Source organism: Candoia aspera, chromosome 1 (genome assembly GCF_035149785.1).
Source record: "Candoia aspera isolate rCanAsp1 chromosome 1, rCanAsp1.hap2, whole genome shotgun sequence".
Lineage (NCBI taxonomy): Eukaryota > Metazoa > Chordata > Lepidosauria > Squamata > Boidae > Candoia > Candoia aspera.
The window spans coordinates 75489806-75507509 of NC_086153.1; the positions used below are offsets into that span (position 1 = coordinate 75489806).

The 17704-nt window shown below is 44.7% G+C and overlaps 1 protein-coding gene across 1 annotated transcript; it reads left to right on the plus strand.

Annotated features, from left to right (window-relative positions):
• The first annotated feature begins 911 nt into the window (after positions 1–911).
• On the plus strand, positions 912–17640 carry DLL1 (delta like canonical Notch ligand 1). Its single transcript, XM_063307333.1, has 11 exons — positions 912–1967; positions 2582–2929; positions 4907–4967; positions 5370–5627; positions 11223–11283; positions 12062–12192; positions 12325–12494; positions 12672–12888; positions 15440–16232; positions 16346–16460; positions 16928–17640. The coding sequence occupies exons 1-11, from the start codon at positions 1908–1910 to the stop codon at positions 16931–16933; spliced, it is 2220 nt and encodes a 739-aa protein (XP_063163403.1). The 5' UTR covers positions 912–1907; the 3' UTR covers positions 16934–17640.
• The last annotated feature ends 64 nt before the right edge of the window (positions 17641–17704 follow it).

A 17704-nucleotide genomic window follows, 5' to 3' on the forward strand; every position in this document is an offset into this window, starting at 1 on the left:
TAAAAAGCAAGACTGTTTACCCAGCCAAACTTCCCCCGTCCCTCCCACTTCTCCCCCTCTTGGAACTTAACACAAGGCGAGAGTCTTTCCCGGATTGTTTGCAACTGAAAGTCTTCGGGGTTTATTGCGCGTAAGGATCCAGGAAAAGAGCGCAGGGACTTTTTGGAAGCTTCCCATCCAATTCACCGCCCCTGGCTCTAGGATCCCCAAACTTCGTAGCACAAGCAGCCGAGGGTGGAAGCGCCTTTGAAAAAGCAACAGCCTGTACTCCGACTCTTTTTAAAGGTTGACTGCGTCCACGTCTCCCGAATTCGCGTCTCCTTCCCTTGTCCTGTTTCTCCCACACTGGGACATGATAAAACCTCAAAAATACAGAGTTCAGGAGACGCTGATTCCCAGCGTAAGAAGCTCATCTGCGCTCTATAGATGCGTTGTACTACAGTTCCCATCACTTTGGGTCAAACTGTAATCCAACATCGTCGAAAAGGCTAGAGGTTTGGAAAGGGCAATGGGTGGGCTTACGCATTCATGCAGACTATGTTTAAGAAAAAAACCAAAAAGGAAAAGTTGAACTGTGGGCACGTTAATACATATGCACACTTTAAGACGTTCCAAATCTCGCCGCTTTCCGTTGCTTGAAGCGTCAGGGTTCCTATATTTTTCATGTTCAGAGGAGAGTGCGCGAGGGCGAGGCTGCACTCGGAAAGCAGAAGAGCAAGCGTGCACATGTGGCGGGGAAGGTTGATTCTCGAGGTTACCAAATTTGCAGGAATGGAAATCAGTTCCCCCCGCCTTTTTTTTTTTTGGTGGGAGCTGGAGGGGAGGGGAAGAGGACGAGGGTTGCCCATTTTACAGCTCACTGACCATTTGGTGATCCATTGAGAGGAAGGCTTGGAAAAGTGGTTCCTTTGTGACCGCTCTAGCCAGATTGGGGGGCTGCTCATTTGCATCTCATTAGCCATGCAGGCGGCCGGCGAGATATAAGGCAGGCAGGCGCCCGAACACAGGCAGATCCCTAGCGCTTACAGAGCAAGCCAGCGAGCAAAAAAATAAAAAAAAACCGAAAAAAAACCGAAAAAAAAAGAAAAAGAAAAAAAAGGGGGGAAATTTCGCCCCAATCCAGCAGGCAGTTCCAAGGCGAAAGCAAAGCTCACCCCTGACTAAAGCGGAGAGCAGACATTAACGCGGGCACCGCCAGCCATCGACTTTGGAAACCAACGAAGCAACATTTTGCCAGTATTTTTGCGGGGGGAAAGGCTTGGATTTCTTTGTAAAAAAAGGGAACACATCGATCGGAATTCATTGCCAGAAAGTGGCGACCAGCAAACCTTGGGGGATTTGAAAACGGCTGCTTGTGCGTGATCGCCAATCCCTCCGCAAAAGTAAACACACGCACCCCCCCCCCCCCAAATCGCCACTCTTCGCCTGAAGCCAACGGGAATTATCTTCTCGTCCCCTGAGGGATTTCCAGATCGTTGATTATTTTAATCTGCTTTGGGAAGCCTTTTCTTCGTCCCTGGGAATTAAGTGGCTTTTCTCTCCTTTGCTTTGGTTGGAACAAGAAAACCAAAGCGCCAAGAACTGTATCTGGAGGGGGAAGCCAAGAGGAGGGTAGTTCTTTCCTTGAGCCTAATTCATCTTAAAACAAGATCTGTCAGTCAACTAAAGGGCGTATCTGAAACGCATCGACGAGGGGGGTCGCGGGGGGAGAAAGAGAGAGAGAGAGACTCCAAACGAATAAATCTTCACTCTAATCCTCCTCCGGCCAGGCTCGGAGCGGAGAACCGTCCGGAGCCCTCCACTTGACAGAAGCTCGTCCTGGTTTGCCGTTTCCTCCTTTGGACAGGAAAGCGGGGGACAAGAAGAGAAGCCCAGACCTCTCCCCCCGCTCCACCAGCCCTGCCAAAATGGGAGGGCGGTCCACGCTGGCTTTACTTGTCTTTTGCGTGCTTCAGTTTCCCTGCCAGGTAAGCCTCGGGGTGCGGGGAGGCAGAGGGTGCGCCTGCCGACGGGGCTCTGGAATTCCACCACCAAAGAAAGTTGGCCCCTCTCTGGGAGCGCAGCGGCGCTCACCCTTCCAGGCCCGGCGAAGGTTGGGGTGGGATGCGCGGAGAAAAGCGTCGGAAGACCGCGCCTGTCCTTCTCCCTCGGGAGAAGAGGGCGCGAGAGCCGCTTCCGCACGAGAAGCTTCCGTGTTCTCGTGGAGGAAAGCGCGGCTCGAGCGGGCTCTCAGGGCCTGCGGCATTCCCGGGACTGCGATACTTGGGACACGTGCGCTCCGCCGCGCGTTGGCCCCCTGTCGGAGCGTCGCGAGGTGCTGGGTGGCCCTCAACTGGGCGCTTCGCCACGGACAATTCAGCCTCCGCGATTGACTCGGCGGGAGGTTGCCCATTATGCGCGGCGGGGGGCGCGTCGAACGAGCGCCGCTGTCCGCCTGGAGCGCCGCGGCGGCAGAACTTTCATTGATCCACTCGCTCCGCCCCTTCGAGGCGATCCTGGACCGAGCGCGGCGCTGCCCCGAACAACCCTCGACGCTCCAGCCTCTAACCCTGTGCCGTCTCCCCGCGCCCCTTCTCCGCAGGTTTGGAATTCCGGCGTCTTCGAGCTGAAGCTGCAGGAGTTTGTCAATAAGAAAGGGCTTCTGGGCAACCGCAACTGCTGCCGAGAGGGCCTGGGCTCCGCTAATCCCAGCGCTGGCGCCCCGGCTGGCTTGCAACAGTGCGACTGCAAAACTTTCTTCCGCGTGTGCCTTAAGCACTACCAAGCTAGCGTGTCCCCTGAGCCGCCTTGTACCTACGGCAGCGCCGTCACTCCGGTTCTTGGAGCCAACTCATTCAGCGTCCCCGATAACGCCGCCAGCAGCAGCAGCAGCAGCAGCGACCCGTCCTTCAGCAACCCCATCCGGTTCCCCTTCGGCTTCACCTGGCCGGTAAGATTGCCGGAGCCCCTTAGGAGGGCCCCGGGGCGGAGGGGGGAGGTTTGCATGTGCATGCAAGAGGGTGGACTTGACGGAAGGCCACATCAAGGAGGCATATTGCTAATCTGTAATCAGGTGGCATTTTTATATGCAGTGGTAGAATATGTCAAATATTTGGAAATGGCAGTGCCTCTCTGTTTCTTTGGTCACAGATATAGATGAGAGCTACCTTCTCAGTAGGGATTTATGATGTAACTCAGTCATCTTGGCAGTGGTAAAAAGCCTGCCCATTACTGATAGATTGGCTTTGGTGATCTATGGTGGGATTACACTGCAAAATGCTATAAATCACTAGTGAGGAAATGACCTTGGAATGCCATTCTGTCTAGATTAGGAAATGGATGCTCACAATGGAAAATGCATAGTCCAGAAACCTAGAGAGGATGGATTATTTTTAGTCTTTCCAGAGGGTGGAACTCTTTAATGACACTCTTGAGAATGCACTTAATGGGGAGATTCTGGGTTCAGAACCAAGGCATCCAATTTATTTCAGGTCAAGTCATACCGAAGGAGCTTCCACGTGAGGCTTTTATTGGGCAGTTTTCCTCCCTTATTGACAGAATTTTATGTGGGTTCAGATGTCATTTTGCCTTGGCCAACCTCCAGTGCTGTTTTTTCCCCCTTTCCCTTTGTTTTTCTTTTTCCTCTTCTATTTTTCCTTTTGCCAAAGGAAAGGAAGTAAAAAGGAACAGCTGTGCGCCCATTTTAAACGCTAGAAGCCCCCTGTTTGGATGCTGTAATGTAAGAGCAGGCAACAGTGTAGCTTCTAGATCAGGGTTTCTCAACCTTGGCAACTTTAATGTGTGTGGACTTCAACGCCCAGAATTCCCCAGGCAGCATGGCTGGCTGGGGAATTCTGGGAGTTGAAGTCCACACAGATTAAAGTTGCCAAGGTTGGGAAACCCTGATCTAGATGTTTTGGATTACAGTTCCTGCAGTTCACTCCATTGGCCTTGCTGGCGGTAGTTGATGGGAGTGGAAATCTGAAACACCTGGAGTGCACCAGGTTGCCTTCGGTGGTGTAATCAACATGGGTATCTGGTTCGCAAACCTAGGACTTCTCCCTCGCCCTGCCTTTCTCAAGACCTTCAGCTGGGTGACTACTTTCCTGGTGCTTCAGAGATCATTGCAGCTGAACACTCAGGTTACCAATGCTGTTGAGCCAGAGGTGGTTCTTTCCTTTAAGGGAGCATCATTGCTCTACGGTTCTAGATCAGGGTTCCTCAACTGTGGCAACTATAAGACGTGTGGACTTTCAGCTCCCAGAATTCCATATGCTGGCTTGGGAATTCTGGGAGTTGAAGTCCACATGACTTAAAGTCGCCAAGGTTGAGAAACACTGCTTTAGATTGTATGGCGTGCTGAAACTCTGCCACTAGAAATGCAAAAGCTTTCGCAGCCTGCAATTTGGCAGTGGCAAGTTGACAGTTGATGTCCGTGCATCACTAGCAGCCAGTCCACTGAAGGAAACGCTGAAGGCAGGATTGGCGGATTATCTGAGTGTAAATCCACTCCCCTTGTCTGCCCACTGTGGAAAGACCGGTGTGGTTGCCAGTTCGGCCCAATACTCTTCTAGCATACACCCCCCCCATCCTACCCCACCCCCGCCATCCCTCATGGCTATTCATTACTTGTCAGTGCTGGGAGGCAAAGCAGAGGGGGGAGGATTGGCGATCATGGCTCTTCCCAGCCCCTCCCCGTTTCCCCTCTCTGCTCCATTTTAACACCATATCCTGTATGAACAGGCTGAAAAAACAGGCCAGGAAGCAAGTTTTCAAAAAGTGCTGCCATTTCCTTGAGGGGAAAAAAAAAAGAGGCCTGAGTCAGGGGATCATGCTGACTGCTGTGGCTGGAGTCTCCTGTGATCATATTATTCTGCTGACTGCAGGCCTTCACATTCATTGTTTCTCCGTTCTCTGTATTGTCCAGGGCACTTTCTCTCTCATCATTGAAGCTCTGCACACTGACTCTCCTGATGACCTCAGTACAGGTAAATAGTGTTTTCCCAAGTGGTATTCAGGAGCCTTTCTTAACTTGGTGCCTTCCTACCGCATGACTTCCATGCTGTCTTTCCATGATGGGGAAAACAGTCTGGCACTCCTGGAAGGCATCAGGTTGGGAAGGCCATTTTACACATTCCTGCAAATCTGATTGTCTGTTCAGTCGGCTTATTCTCCACTGTGATCTTCAGCTGCTTGGCTAGAGGTCAAGTCCAATAGAATTCTGGGGCCTGTGTGCCTAAATATCGGGCTTCTGCACACACGTTTTCAAAATACCCCATCCCTCCCAAAGATCTTCTACTGTAAGTCTCCAGTGGTATCCTCACTTTTTTCATTTAATGAGCTGTGTTGTTATTCCATTTCCCTATCCTACCGAACCCTGTCCTCTGCAGAGAATCCAGAGCGTCTCATTAGCCGCCTGGCTACCCAGAGGCATTTGACTGTTGGGGAAGAATGGTCCAGTGACCTGCATAGCAGTGGTCGTACGGACCTCAAATACTCCTACCGATTTGTGTGCGATGAGCATTACTATGGAGAAGGCTGTTCTGTCTTTTGTCGCCCTCGGGATGATGCCTTTGGCCACTTCACTTGTGGAGAGCGTGGGGAGAAGGTCTGCAACCCAGGCTGGAAGGGACAGTACTGCACTGACCGTGAGTATCCACAAATGAAAACGTCACCTTCCTTTCTCATCTTCTGTTAAATCTGATTATTCTTGCATAAATCCAAATATGCCCCATTCAATGAGTAATCAGTGAAATGATCTCTCGTTCCTATTGGACAAAATGATGGTTGCTGCCCATGGGAGATTGTCTGTTGGTATAGCCCATTTCCATGTCCAAATGCTAAGAAGTAAATCAATGCAAATAAAAAAATACTACCCCCCCCACACACATATAGCCATGAATCTGTACTCATTAATACACGGGGCAAGGATCAAATTAAACATGAATAGCATTTGATCCTGAAATGAGGCAAACCAACACATACTAATGATAAAAACAATATCATTATATCATACTAATTATATCAGTAGTTTGATGACTTCACTTAAAGGGAAAAAAGATTAAAGGCCTGTAAACATGGTTCATTATTTACAAAACTATGATCACAGTCCAGCTAACATTATGTCTTAAGGCTGTGTTTGTTCTTAAGAGTGATTTGGAAGAAAGAGCCTGACTGAAAAAAAAGGTCTCTTTGTTTTTAGAGTTGCCTTAACTTTCATGAGCTGATTCCTTAAAACAAACATCTGTTTTCAAATTTTCATAGAACCCTGAAAAAAGTCAAGCTATTATAATGAATAGCAGAGAGATGCTGCAAGATCCAAAACAATTCTTCATAATTTTTGAAATATGCACAGATCTATTAAGTATTAAGCAGTTTAAATTCCCATGGTTTTTGCTGGGAAAGTTGTGTTCTCCCACTAAAAACTGTGAGGATTGCAAGTGCTTAACATGGCTGGATCCTGTTCTTTGAAACTGCAAGTGAAACAAAACAAATCTCTCCAAAATTTAGGATCCTATCTTAAGTTCAAGGTTTTCTTCATAACGCATCAGCAAAACTATGTACAACAGCTTCCTCAACTTAGTATCCTCCAGCAGTTTTGGTTGTCAACTTCCGTACTTCCCAACCACCATAGCTATTCTTGGAGTTGAAGTCCAACACATCTGGAGGACATTACATTGGGGAAGGCTGATACAGAAGCTTTGGAAAAAGTTGGTAGTGTTTAAGAATCCTCATTCCATCTTTCAACAAATGAAGAATCTCATATTCTATCTTGATCAGTAGAACAATGGCCATTGGAGAATCAGAGCAACACTTCACTCAAATTATTTTGTTTGTGGGCCTGACTGCTATTTATTACTCGGTGAATGCAAAAAGGTAAAGAAATGCACACACATGCTCCATGTCAGCTTAAACAAATCTGCTATAGAACAAAGTCTCTTGAAGACCATAACTTTTCTCTTGAATAAATATGAATACATTTGTTTTATAATGGAGATTAAATGAGGCTAGCTATACCATAGGCGTAATGAGGAGATTCCTCGGGTGAAGACCAGTGGGGGCGGGGGATGTGTAGGAGTGCCAGTGCTCCTGCTGCTTCTCTTAGGCTCCTCAGCTGCTCTCTTCTGCTGTGGGAGAGGACTCTGAATGCTGGACTAAACTAACTCGCTGTCTCAAATACTGCTGCATCTTGTTGGCTTCTGCAAATGGCAAAGGAAGATAATGGCATCTTGTCATTCATCTCAGGTGGCAAAATGTCTTTGACAACCCTGACATTAAGGTTACAAACCCTTCAAAGGGCCGTATTATATGTTAATTCATTAGTAAGGTAAACCAAATAGATCCATCTAATTCCCTCTATAATTCACTGAGTATGTCCAACAAACTGAGCAGCTACATGCATCAAAATGGTTACCACAATTTAGCTGTCCTATCAGTTTTTTCTTCTTGCAAGCATTTACTTCTGTTACTAGCAAAGAAGGCAGTTCTTCGTTCAGTAAGTCCTTCTAGCTTGCATCTGCATTCCAATGTTTCTTTTGGATGGTATGCTTATCAGACCATCAAAAATGTCACAGACATTTTTGATGGTCTGATAAGCTTTCAGGTTCTCCAGAATTGTTCAACAGGTTAGATAGTAAACAAAGTGTCTAATTTTTCCCCTTTTCTTAACTTTATCCCCCTTCCCCACCCATTTCTTTCACTTACTGTCTAGCACAGGATTTCTCAACCTTGGCAACTTTAAGATGTGTGGACTTCAATGCCCAGAATTCCCCAGGCAGCATGGCTGGCTGGGGAATTCTGGGAGTTGAAGTCCACGCATCTTAAAGTTGCCAAGGTTGAGAAACACTGGTTTAGCACATAGCTCGGTGATATCTGGGTGGCTTAGTAAGTACCTTGTTGCAATCTGATATTTGGAATAGTTATTATAAACAACAGCAACCCCCTCCCTCATTTTCTGTACTTGGCATTTTAATATTATTTGAGACTATCCTTCCTTCTGAAAGACCAAATCACTATAACAATGGGAGGAGAAGAAACTAACATAGGGGAACTGTCATGAGTACTGATGGCGAGCAGGAGGGGGCCCCTATCCAGGGGGGAAAACGCATGCATAGTACTGAGGAGTTAAGCAGCCATTCAAAGAGACACAGATCAAACCCGCCTTGACTTTTGGGGTTTATCTGTCTGGGTTTTTCCCACGCTTCTTCAGTTTGTTAGGATTTTCTGTCTTATGTAGCAGCAATAAACACTAGAGACCTACTCCTCGTCTCAGCGTGGTTCCTGACTGTTAGGACAGGAACACCAGGGAAGTGCTGAAAGGGGTTAACTTATAAAAGGGAAGATCCCCCAAATCAATGGATGTTTGGCCCTTGATTTCAGTGGGTTGTCAGTAATGCTGTTCTTAAATCAAACAGCTACATTTTGATGCATGTAGTTGCTCAGTTTGTTGGACATACTCAGTGAATAATAGAGGGAATTAGATGGATCTATTTGGTTTACCTTGCTAATGAATTATCATTTTTGAAATCTCTCGAGTTCTGGCAGTTTTATTAAATGTCAATAGTGATAGTGAAATTCAGGAAAGTAAAGTTACAAAATATATCCAATTAAACCCGGAGCTGCTTCCCAGTAATTTGGATTACACCTTCCAGAATTCTTGGCTATCTTCTACGCTAGCTGCTGTTTATAAGAACTGTAGCTCAAAACATCTGGAGGGCATCAGGTGGCCTAACCTTGTACCAGACTGTCTTCATTCAAAGTCACACACTGGCTGCATTACAGGGACATAGCTACAAATATAAATATCTGGGGAAGAGAACAAGTAAGCACTCATATACTTACCTAGCCCGCGTGGATCATAAATAACATGAAAAACAGCCAAGGGCTATACTGGCCAGAATCCAAGGAATTGTATGATTAATTCTTATTCTCAGGAGGTTTTAGGTTTGTACCGCTTAGCAGAATTAAGTAATGTTGGTACCTCTACTTAATGGAATTTGCCCCTCCTCCCAATTTAGTCCTATATTATTTCATTAATTTTCAGATGTGCCCAGCCAGCCCTTGTGAGTTTGGAGCTATCCTTATGTATCTTTGCTTCTTAAAAAGAATTCCTTCATTCTGTGAACTCACAGACTTTCTGAAATAGATTATGATTTAGCATGAAAACCTCTGTTCTTTTGGGAGAAAAAAGTCTCTTCAGGAAGCCCCTTGGGGTTAAAAGTTGCTTGATACCTAGGCTGGTGGGATAGTGTTTAAGAGGTGGTGGTGCAGTCAGGGCAGGAAAAATAAGTGAAAAAAGTCTCACTGGACATCTCAGGTCTTCACTGTATGCCTCAATTTACTCTCTAGATTCTGGCTATCATGATAAGCCATATCCAGTGTGATTGTCACTATTGAGAGCTAGCATGGCATAATGGCTAAGGTACTGGACTAGGAACTGGAGAGATCCAGGTTTGACTCCATCCTGAACCATGCAAATTCCTTGGGTGACTTTGATCGCTCTCTCTTAGCCCATCCTACTACGCAGAGTTATTGTTATGAATAAAAGCCAAAGGGGTGTTTATGATGTATGTTGCCTTGAGCTCCTGGAGGAAATACAAAAAATAAATAAAACAGTGTTATGGATTCATAGGCCCAACATCTACTGGAGTTGTGCAGAGATTTGAAGGGGAACTTCAGCTGGATGAAGCTTTGATCAAAGTGCTTTGGCAAAGCACTAAATTGAAATGTCTCTTTTCTTCAAAGTGATGAATCAGAACAGTTGGCCATTTTAATCCAGGCCCTAAGAGGGCCTGCTCTGTTTATTCAGAGGCCTCTTTCCAGCGGAGGGAAGCAGCCAACTGAATTGAGCTGGCCTGGTTGTATGCTTCCATTTGATGTGTCAAAGTGGAGTCACTTGGTTTTCCCAATTAGGATGCTGCCTTAATGAATGCTGCAATGGTCCAGATCAAGGGGATGCCTCAAGGTGCAGAGAAGCTACTTTGTATAGGCCCAATGTCTACCCTTTGGCAGGAGGGCCAGCATGATTCTGAACTGCTTAGGGGTCAAGTTAGTAAGAAAACTTACATGTAACATGATCCAGTGCTTGCAGCCCCCTTTAATTTAGGTTTAGGGGAGGAGATGAGAAATAAGGTATTGGAAGCAACTGAAGAAAGGAATCCCTCTGAACCCTTCCTGCTTTTCTTTCCAAAATTCTGAGTATTGTGAGCAAGTTGTTAGAATGCATGGTGCATTTGCTTGGTGGGGTTGGGGAGGGGGAAATGATGTCAACCCAAAAGCCTGTCCCAAAATTGGCAAGCTTGTCTCGTCTGCACACTTGCCCCCATTCATTCCTTCTCTCTCTCTCTCTCCCTCTTGCCCTACCTCCCCTTTTAACAATCTGATGATCAGCCCTGTTCTTCTGCGTCTTCTGTTTCTCCTTCTGGGCTTGTCATTGTCTCTGGCTTGCTTTGTGGGGTTAAAACTCACAGTGCCTGCTTAATGAGTTCCATAACCAGGCAAAGTAATGAGCAGAAGTCTTCCCTCCCGCTCTGCTCCCAACCTCCCTCCTGCTGGCCTGCTTACCTCCTTCCTACGTCTGTGTACTTCAGGCTCCACTCCCCCTCCTTCCTTTTGGGGGTGTGTGTGAAAGAACTTTAGACTTAATTATTTGAATAAGAAAAACCCTCCCCCTTTGCCCAGAAATCATGCGCGTGCCATAGATTAGATCTGGGCAGGGATAGGCTGTTGAGAAAGCACATCTTGGCTCCGATTGGCTGTAAGGAGTTGGGGTATTGTTGCAATGGGGCAGCTGCTGGGAGAGAATAGACAATGGAGCAGCTGTCCCGGCTGGCACCCTGCACACCAGCTGTCTATCCTTATCTGTGCATGCATGCGCACACACACACACTCTCATATACTTTCTGAGGATGCTGAGGATACCAAGAGGAGGAGCTGTGGTATTGAATGGGGGTGGGGGGGATAGGACTTCTGACCCTTACTGGGAAGAAAAGGCGGATGGGATTTTGTGCGGAAGGGAGTTATTGTGTGCTTTCTTTTGTTTGTGTGCAACTGTATTAAAGGGAATGTTCATTCCTGGTGATAAGTAAAGCCTTCAGTTACTAAGCACGACCAATACTCTTAGCAAGCTCCGGAGATTCATTTAGCTGCTGTCACCAACTCGACTGTCATGAAAGGAGTTTGACCTAAGCCCACAAGACTCCAAAAGGCTTATGCATATATTTTGGTTTCTTTGTGTTTTGCAGCAATTTGCTTGCCAGGGTGTGATGACCAGCATGGATTCTGTGACAAGCCTGGAGAATGCAAGTAAGTTTCCACACCTCTCTTTCTCCTGCGCCCACCCCCTCCTTCTGCCTCTCAACTTCATTTGAGAATCCCAGATTTGATTATTTTCAGGCCTGCATTACTTCTTGCCTAGTGGCAGGGTAAGTCACATAAGAGGAAGCCAAAGCATCGGTCCAGAATTTATGGATATTTAGAAGAAGGAGTTGAATGGGGCTTACTGTCTAGCAGGAGCACATTAGCTTCAGCCATAATGGATGCACTGTGCCTTGTATCTAGCCTTTTGAAATCATGGAAGAATGATAATTAATTGGATGGAATAATTAGATGGCGGTTTGTGGGAGTGATTACTGGAATCACAGTAAGGGGAGAGTGGGTGTGTTTTAGTCAAGCAGGGAAGTCTATGTCTCTCTGATGAACTATGAAAATATATGGCCCTTGGGAAGTCAGTCTCTCTGTTAGCATAATCTTCTTTGCAGAGTTACTGTGGAGATTAAATGGGATTAGCATCCTTATCTTCTTGGAAGAAGGATGATTTATAAAAGTGATTGATAATAAACCAAGGCTACCAGCAGAAGATCTTGAACTTGGGAATAAGGACAACAAAAATCAAAGAGTGTGTTAACATACCTACAAGTGTTTCAGATAGTGAAAAAGCATCTGAGCTTAATGAGGTCAATGATACCGCAAAGAGTATAATGTTCTTAAGAAGTTTGATTTTTGCTTAGTTTGATTCAAATAAATTTTTGCAGTCTGTGACAGGACTGCCTGTACTAGAATTGTTTAAAATTTATTTTCACAGATGCCGTGTTGGCTGGCAAGGGCGCTACTGTGATGAATGCATCCGGTACCCGGGTTGTCTTCACGGTACCTGTCAACAACCTTGGCAGTGCAATTGTCAGGAAGGATGGGGTGGTCTTTTCTGTAACCAGGGTAAGTTCTTAATTTCTAACTTTAATACAGTCCAGTTTTCTAGGCTTGGGTCTTTCTTGAATTAAATGATGCAGTGTCCTTGCAGAGCCACAGGGACTCTTATGGATGTAACTTTTTTCTTGTCAACTACAGATCTTAATTACTGTACACACCATAAGCCTTGCAAAAATGGTGCCACTTGTACCAACACGGGCCAAGGAAGTTACACCTGTTCTTGCCGTCCTGGTTACACGGGTTCCAACTGTGAGATTGAAATCAATGAATGTGATATCAGCCCTTGCAAGAATGGAGGAAGTTGTACTGTAAGTTAATATTACTGCTACAATTGGTCTGAAAAGAGCATTTTGTTCCAATCAAGTATCGTTAAGTAAAGATTCCTAAATAGTTAAGATAGATTCCTAAATTGTTAAGGAATTTAAAAATAGATTCCTAAATCGTTAAGTAAAGATTCCTAAATAGGGTGGGTCTTTCTTCAACAGGACCTTGAGAACAGCTATTCCTGCACCTGCCCACCTGGTTTTTATGGTAAAAACTGTGAGCTGGGTGCAATGACTTGTGCTGATGGGCCATGCTTCAATGGAGGACGGTGTACAGACAACCCTGAAGGTGGATATAGTTGCCGTTGCCCAGTGGGTTACTCTGGATTTAACTGCGAAAAGAAAATTGACTATTGCAGCTCCAGTCCTTGTGCTAATGGTAAGCCAAATTGGTACCTGCATTTGATCACCCATTCAGTTTTATAGCCAGGTTGCCATAAACATCCATGGGAAATGAATGACCTTCCTGCTGCAGTTCACTTAACTTCTAAGGGGAAGTCAGTAAACTTCTTAGTGCAGTTCACTAGACATGCTATAATGTGAGGTCTTGATTTAATGGAGGAAGAGAGAGATCCAAGCAGAGCTGAACACTGCTAAGCCACACTGGTTTCTGTGGGAGAGAAGCAACAGGTTGTGGGTGGGTGTCATCAGTTCAGAGGAAGCCTCACACTGTTCAGTGATTCTGAAGCAATTCTGAAACTGTTATGCAGCCTATTATAAAACTGCCAAACTGGTAAGAACTCCAGAGAAACCAATCCGTTGCTCTCCTGTTTGGAGAATTTACTTTGGCATTTCTTAAGGAGAGGGATGCATTTAATATGAATGGCATTTTTGTGATAACATTCCTGAGTGGTTTTATCTGCCTTCCCCAGCTTCCTCTAGCCATGTTGGATTTCAATTCCTAAAGTTCCCCAATTCAGCCACCACTGAGCATGCCGGTTGAGGAATTATGGGAGATGAGGTACAACATAGTTGGAGGGCATCAGATTCAGAAAAGCTGAGTTATATGTCAGTTTATTTGTTTCTTCCTTTTCAAACTAGGCTCAAGGCAGATTCCAAAAAGAAACCTAAATACAAAATGTCAGTATGAAAACTAAAATCAATATAACTAAAATCAATATAGCTAGAATGTTCCAGTCACTGTGCAATAGTGTGCATCCAGACTAAAATTTGTCCATCCCCTTTCTCTGAGATAGTCCTAGAGGCTTCTCTGTTCTTTAACTTAACATTTGAAAGTCTGCAGCCTTTATTTGCCAATCTACATGTGTCACAAGACCCTGAAATCAAGTTGGTAAGATTGCAGGCCTATATGCCTTTATGTGGAAATAACCACCAGATTTTCTCTTAAGTGAGCCCTTTAGGATGGCACTGCATAGCACCCTTCTCCAGCAAAAATACTGTGCTTATGAATGTGGTGCCTAATGCCCCCAGTCCCCACATGGCGCCCACTAGATGTGTTGGGTCTCAGCCCATCTGATTGGTGATGAGACTTGCTGTCAACTATTCCTGAAATACCAGATTCTATGACACTGACCTGATAGGTTGGTTCATCCTTTTCAGTTAAAGCAAGCAATGACAATGTTTTCTTGGATTCTCAACTTTAATCTTTGGGTGAAAAGTTACATATTTGGAAGTTTCTTACACATTGGTCCTTTGTTTTCTGGTGGATTCTCATAGCAAATAGTCATATTTGGGAAGTGCAGAATCCCACCCAGTGCCTTTAGGAAGTGCTTGGGATTTCCTGAGCCCCTCAACCCAAAGGCTACTGGCAAAGCTGTATTCCTTTCCCTTTGCCTGGAGAAGCAGCGATGAAGGAGGCTTGAGCACTTCAGCGGTCAATGTTTGGAAGGAATACTGTGTGCTGTTAGCATTGATGGTACCTTTTGTAAGGGAGAAGTTAACTTTTCAGGGGCATGTTCCCTCCCACTCTTGTTCACGAGGTATTTGTGCAAAATAGGGCAGTTGACTAGGATTTGGTGTTCCCACAGTGTGACAGTAGAGTGAAATTATTTTAACTCTATGCAAGACTGGGTCTGATTTTAGCTAAATGTAACCTTTGAGTTAGTTAAATGGTTCAATTAACCCCTCTTTGGTGTTCCCATAACACATTAACCCCCACTTTGATCTAATTAAGAGTGTTGCGGGAACAGGTCCTGGAAAAACAAGAAGTTAAGGGGGAAAAAGATAATCTTATTTTTGCAATGTCCTGGGAGATTTTGTTTGTTTGTTTCATGTATGAAAAAAAGCCTCTTTTCTATTGTGTACAAAAATAGCCTGAGGTGGCACAGTTCAGGATAAGTGCTGCCACATGGTTCTGCTATGTACTTAAAGGAACCTGAAGGTTTTGTTTTATTCTGTTTTAAGGCTTTTGGTCACTTATTTGGCTCTTCTTTGTTGCTTGTACAATATTATGTTAATCAAGTACAACCCCCCCACCATATAAAAGCAGCCTGACAAGTGACCTGATTTTTAAACACATCAAGCATCCATTCATTAGAATAATTGAAACTTCCCTTAACAGTAATCAAAATAGTCATCCAATAATAAATAAAAATAGTCATCAAAATATTCAGGCTGATTTTCATATGAGCTATATGATTGACTAGAAGAATGGGCCATCTCTTTATTCATTCCCGACTGGTCTGTTATTACAAAGAGTCAGCTACATTGTGCCAACAGTAAAAAGCACCATAACAGTAAGCTCTGAGGTACTGATTTTGTAAATCCTGGTCCTCACGAATCCACAAAAAATTGTGGATGACCTTGAGTGGTCACTGTCTCTTATTCTTTGTAAGCTTGTTGTAAAGATGAAATAGGCAGCACTTTCCTCCTCTTTGGATAGGATGCAAAGATAATAGATCATCAGTAGCACTGTCAGTCCCTGTGACCAGTCCCCCCTATTTATCATTGTCCTATCCAATACTGTGCAGGAGCTCAGTGTGTTGATCTTACGAATTCCTACATATGCCAATGTCAAGCTGGCTTCACGGGAAGGCACTGTGATGATAACGTGGACGACTGTGCTTCCTTTCCTTGCTTAAACGGAGGGACCTGCCAGGATGGAGTCAACGACTATTCTTGCACCTGCCCCCCTGGATACAATGGGAAGAACTGTAGCACTCCTGTCAGCAAATGCGAACATGGTCCCTGCCACAATGGGGCTACTTGCCATGAAAGAAACAACCGTTACGTGTGTGAATGCGCACGTGGGTATGGGGGCCTCAATTGCCAGTTCTTGCTTCCTGAACCCCCTCAGGGGGCGGTCGTCGTTGACATCACTGAGAAGTACACGGAAGGTCAGAGCTCCCAGTTCCCTTGGATTGCAGTATGTGCTGGCATCATCCTAGTCCTGATGCTCTTGCTGGGCTGTGCCGCCATTGTTGTCTGTTTTCGCCTCAAAACGCAAAAGCAGCAGCCCCAGCAAGATGCCTGCAGGAGTGAGGTTGAGACCATGAACAACCTGGCCAATTGTCAGCGAGAGAAGGACATTTCCATAAGTGTCATTGGTGCCACCCAGATTAAGAACACCAATAAGAAAATAGACTTCCACAGCGAAAATGCTGACAAAAATGGCTACAAAGCCAGATACCCCTCAGTGGATTACAATTTGGTCCATGACCTCAAGCATGAGGACACTGTTAAAGAGGATCATGGCAGATGTGAAGCTAAAGGTGAAACGTATGATTTGGAAGCAGAAGAGAGAAATACCGTACAACCCAAAAGGTATGGGGGTAGCAAAGTGGCATGGCTGAATGGGTCAGGGCTTTAATTTGCCCGATGGGTGTATTGAAATTGGTCGTGAAACCGCCCCCTCATGTGAATTTTTTTCTTTGCAGTGAAACATCTGAAAGGAAACGGCCAGAATCGGTATATTCCACTTCAAAAGACACAAAGTACCAGTCAGTGTATGTTATATCAGAAGAGAAAGATGAATGCATCATAGCAACAGAGGTGGGTATATTCTCTCCTAGGCTCAAAACCCAAGTCTGCTGATCAAGTTTCCCACCTAATTGCACTAATTGGATCATTTCCTCTGATGCAACTCTGTTCTTTGAATTTGCTCCAATGGCAGCCCTAATTATGGTTTATTTGCTTTGTAGGGTGAGTTAGTAAGGCAACTTCCAAATTACTGCCCATGAGACTATGAAACTTCCCCATAATAATATGTGGTATCATCATCATCATCACAGTTATAACTGGTGAACAGATTCCTCAGTCTTCCAGTCCAGTCCAATCAAATTAGTCCCCTGTCTACACAGGAACTGAAGGGGTGGGGGGGAGTAAAACCTCTTTCCTTAATGTGCCTTATCTGGAGCAGATACTTGATTGCCCCAGTGATCAAATGAATACCCTTTTATGGCTTAACGGGTGTCCTTGGATTTTTTTTTCACCCTGCCTCCCTTCTGAACTCTTTGCAGGTGTAAAAGAAAGATGATACGGCAAAATTGTTGTTTTGAAACAATTTTCAGAGGTGATATGCCCCAATGAATGCTGCTGAACAAGGAAAGGGAGAAAGATTTCTTTGCTGACTGCTGCTGAGAAACTAAATTCAGGCTGAGCTGGTTCTCTACTGAAATTAGCAAAAGGGACTGCAAATAATACACAATGGACACTAAGTCAGGCTCTGTGTTCAAAGATAACTGTTGCACTGCCTTTTATGAAGATTTATCATTGCACTATGGCCAGTTGCTTTTTTCCTATATGTATTTAAATGAACGGACTGAATTCCTGCATAAGAAGTGTGCACTGCCTGGAGTGTGTATTTTGGATTCTTATGAGCCAGTCGATTCTTGAGATACAGACACTGCCTTTATTGTCCTTTTTTATACTAAAATGTGTTTTTATTAGGTGGGGAAAGAAAGCATGTTATTTTTTTTAATCTGTAAAAAAATTATTTTCAGGATACTGTATTTGTAAAGCTTGAGTATTTTGTGATTTTTTTTTAATAATTTAATTTTTTTGGTAAATATGTACAAAGGCACTTCGGGTCTATGTGACTATTTTTTTGTTTGTATATAATGTATTTATGGAATATTGTGCAAAATGTTATTTGAGGGTTTTTTTTACTGTTTTTGTTAATGAAGAAATTCATTTTTAAAATATTTTTCCAAAATAAATATTATTAATGATACCCAGAGCATATGCTTTCTTTGCAAAACACTTCTGCACACTCATGGTCAAGAAGCTGTTCTTGA

What these genes read in the sequence shown, in the direction of transcription:
- DLL1 (XM_063307333.1), top strand. Translation starts at nt 1,908, where the DNA reads ATGGGAGGGCGGTCCACGCTGGCTTTACTTGTCTTTTGCGTGCTTCAG. An exon ending in CCTTCGGCTTCACCTGGCCG is followed by an intron (nt 2,930 to 4,906) that starts GTAAGATTGCCG and finishes TGTATTGTCCAG; the next exon opens with GGCACTTTCTCTCTCATCAT. An exon ending in GGGACAGTACTGCACTGACC is followed by an intron (nt 5,628 to 11,222) that starts GTGAGTATCCAC and finishes TGTGTTTTGCAG; the next exon opens with CAATTTGCTTGCCAGGGTGT.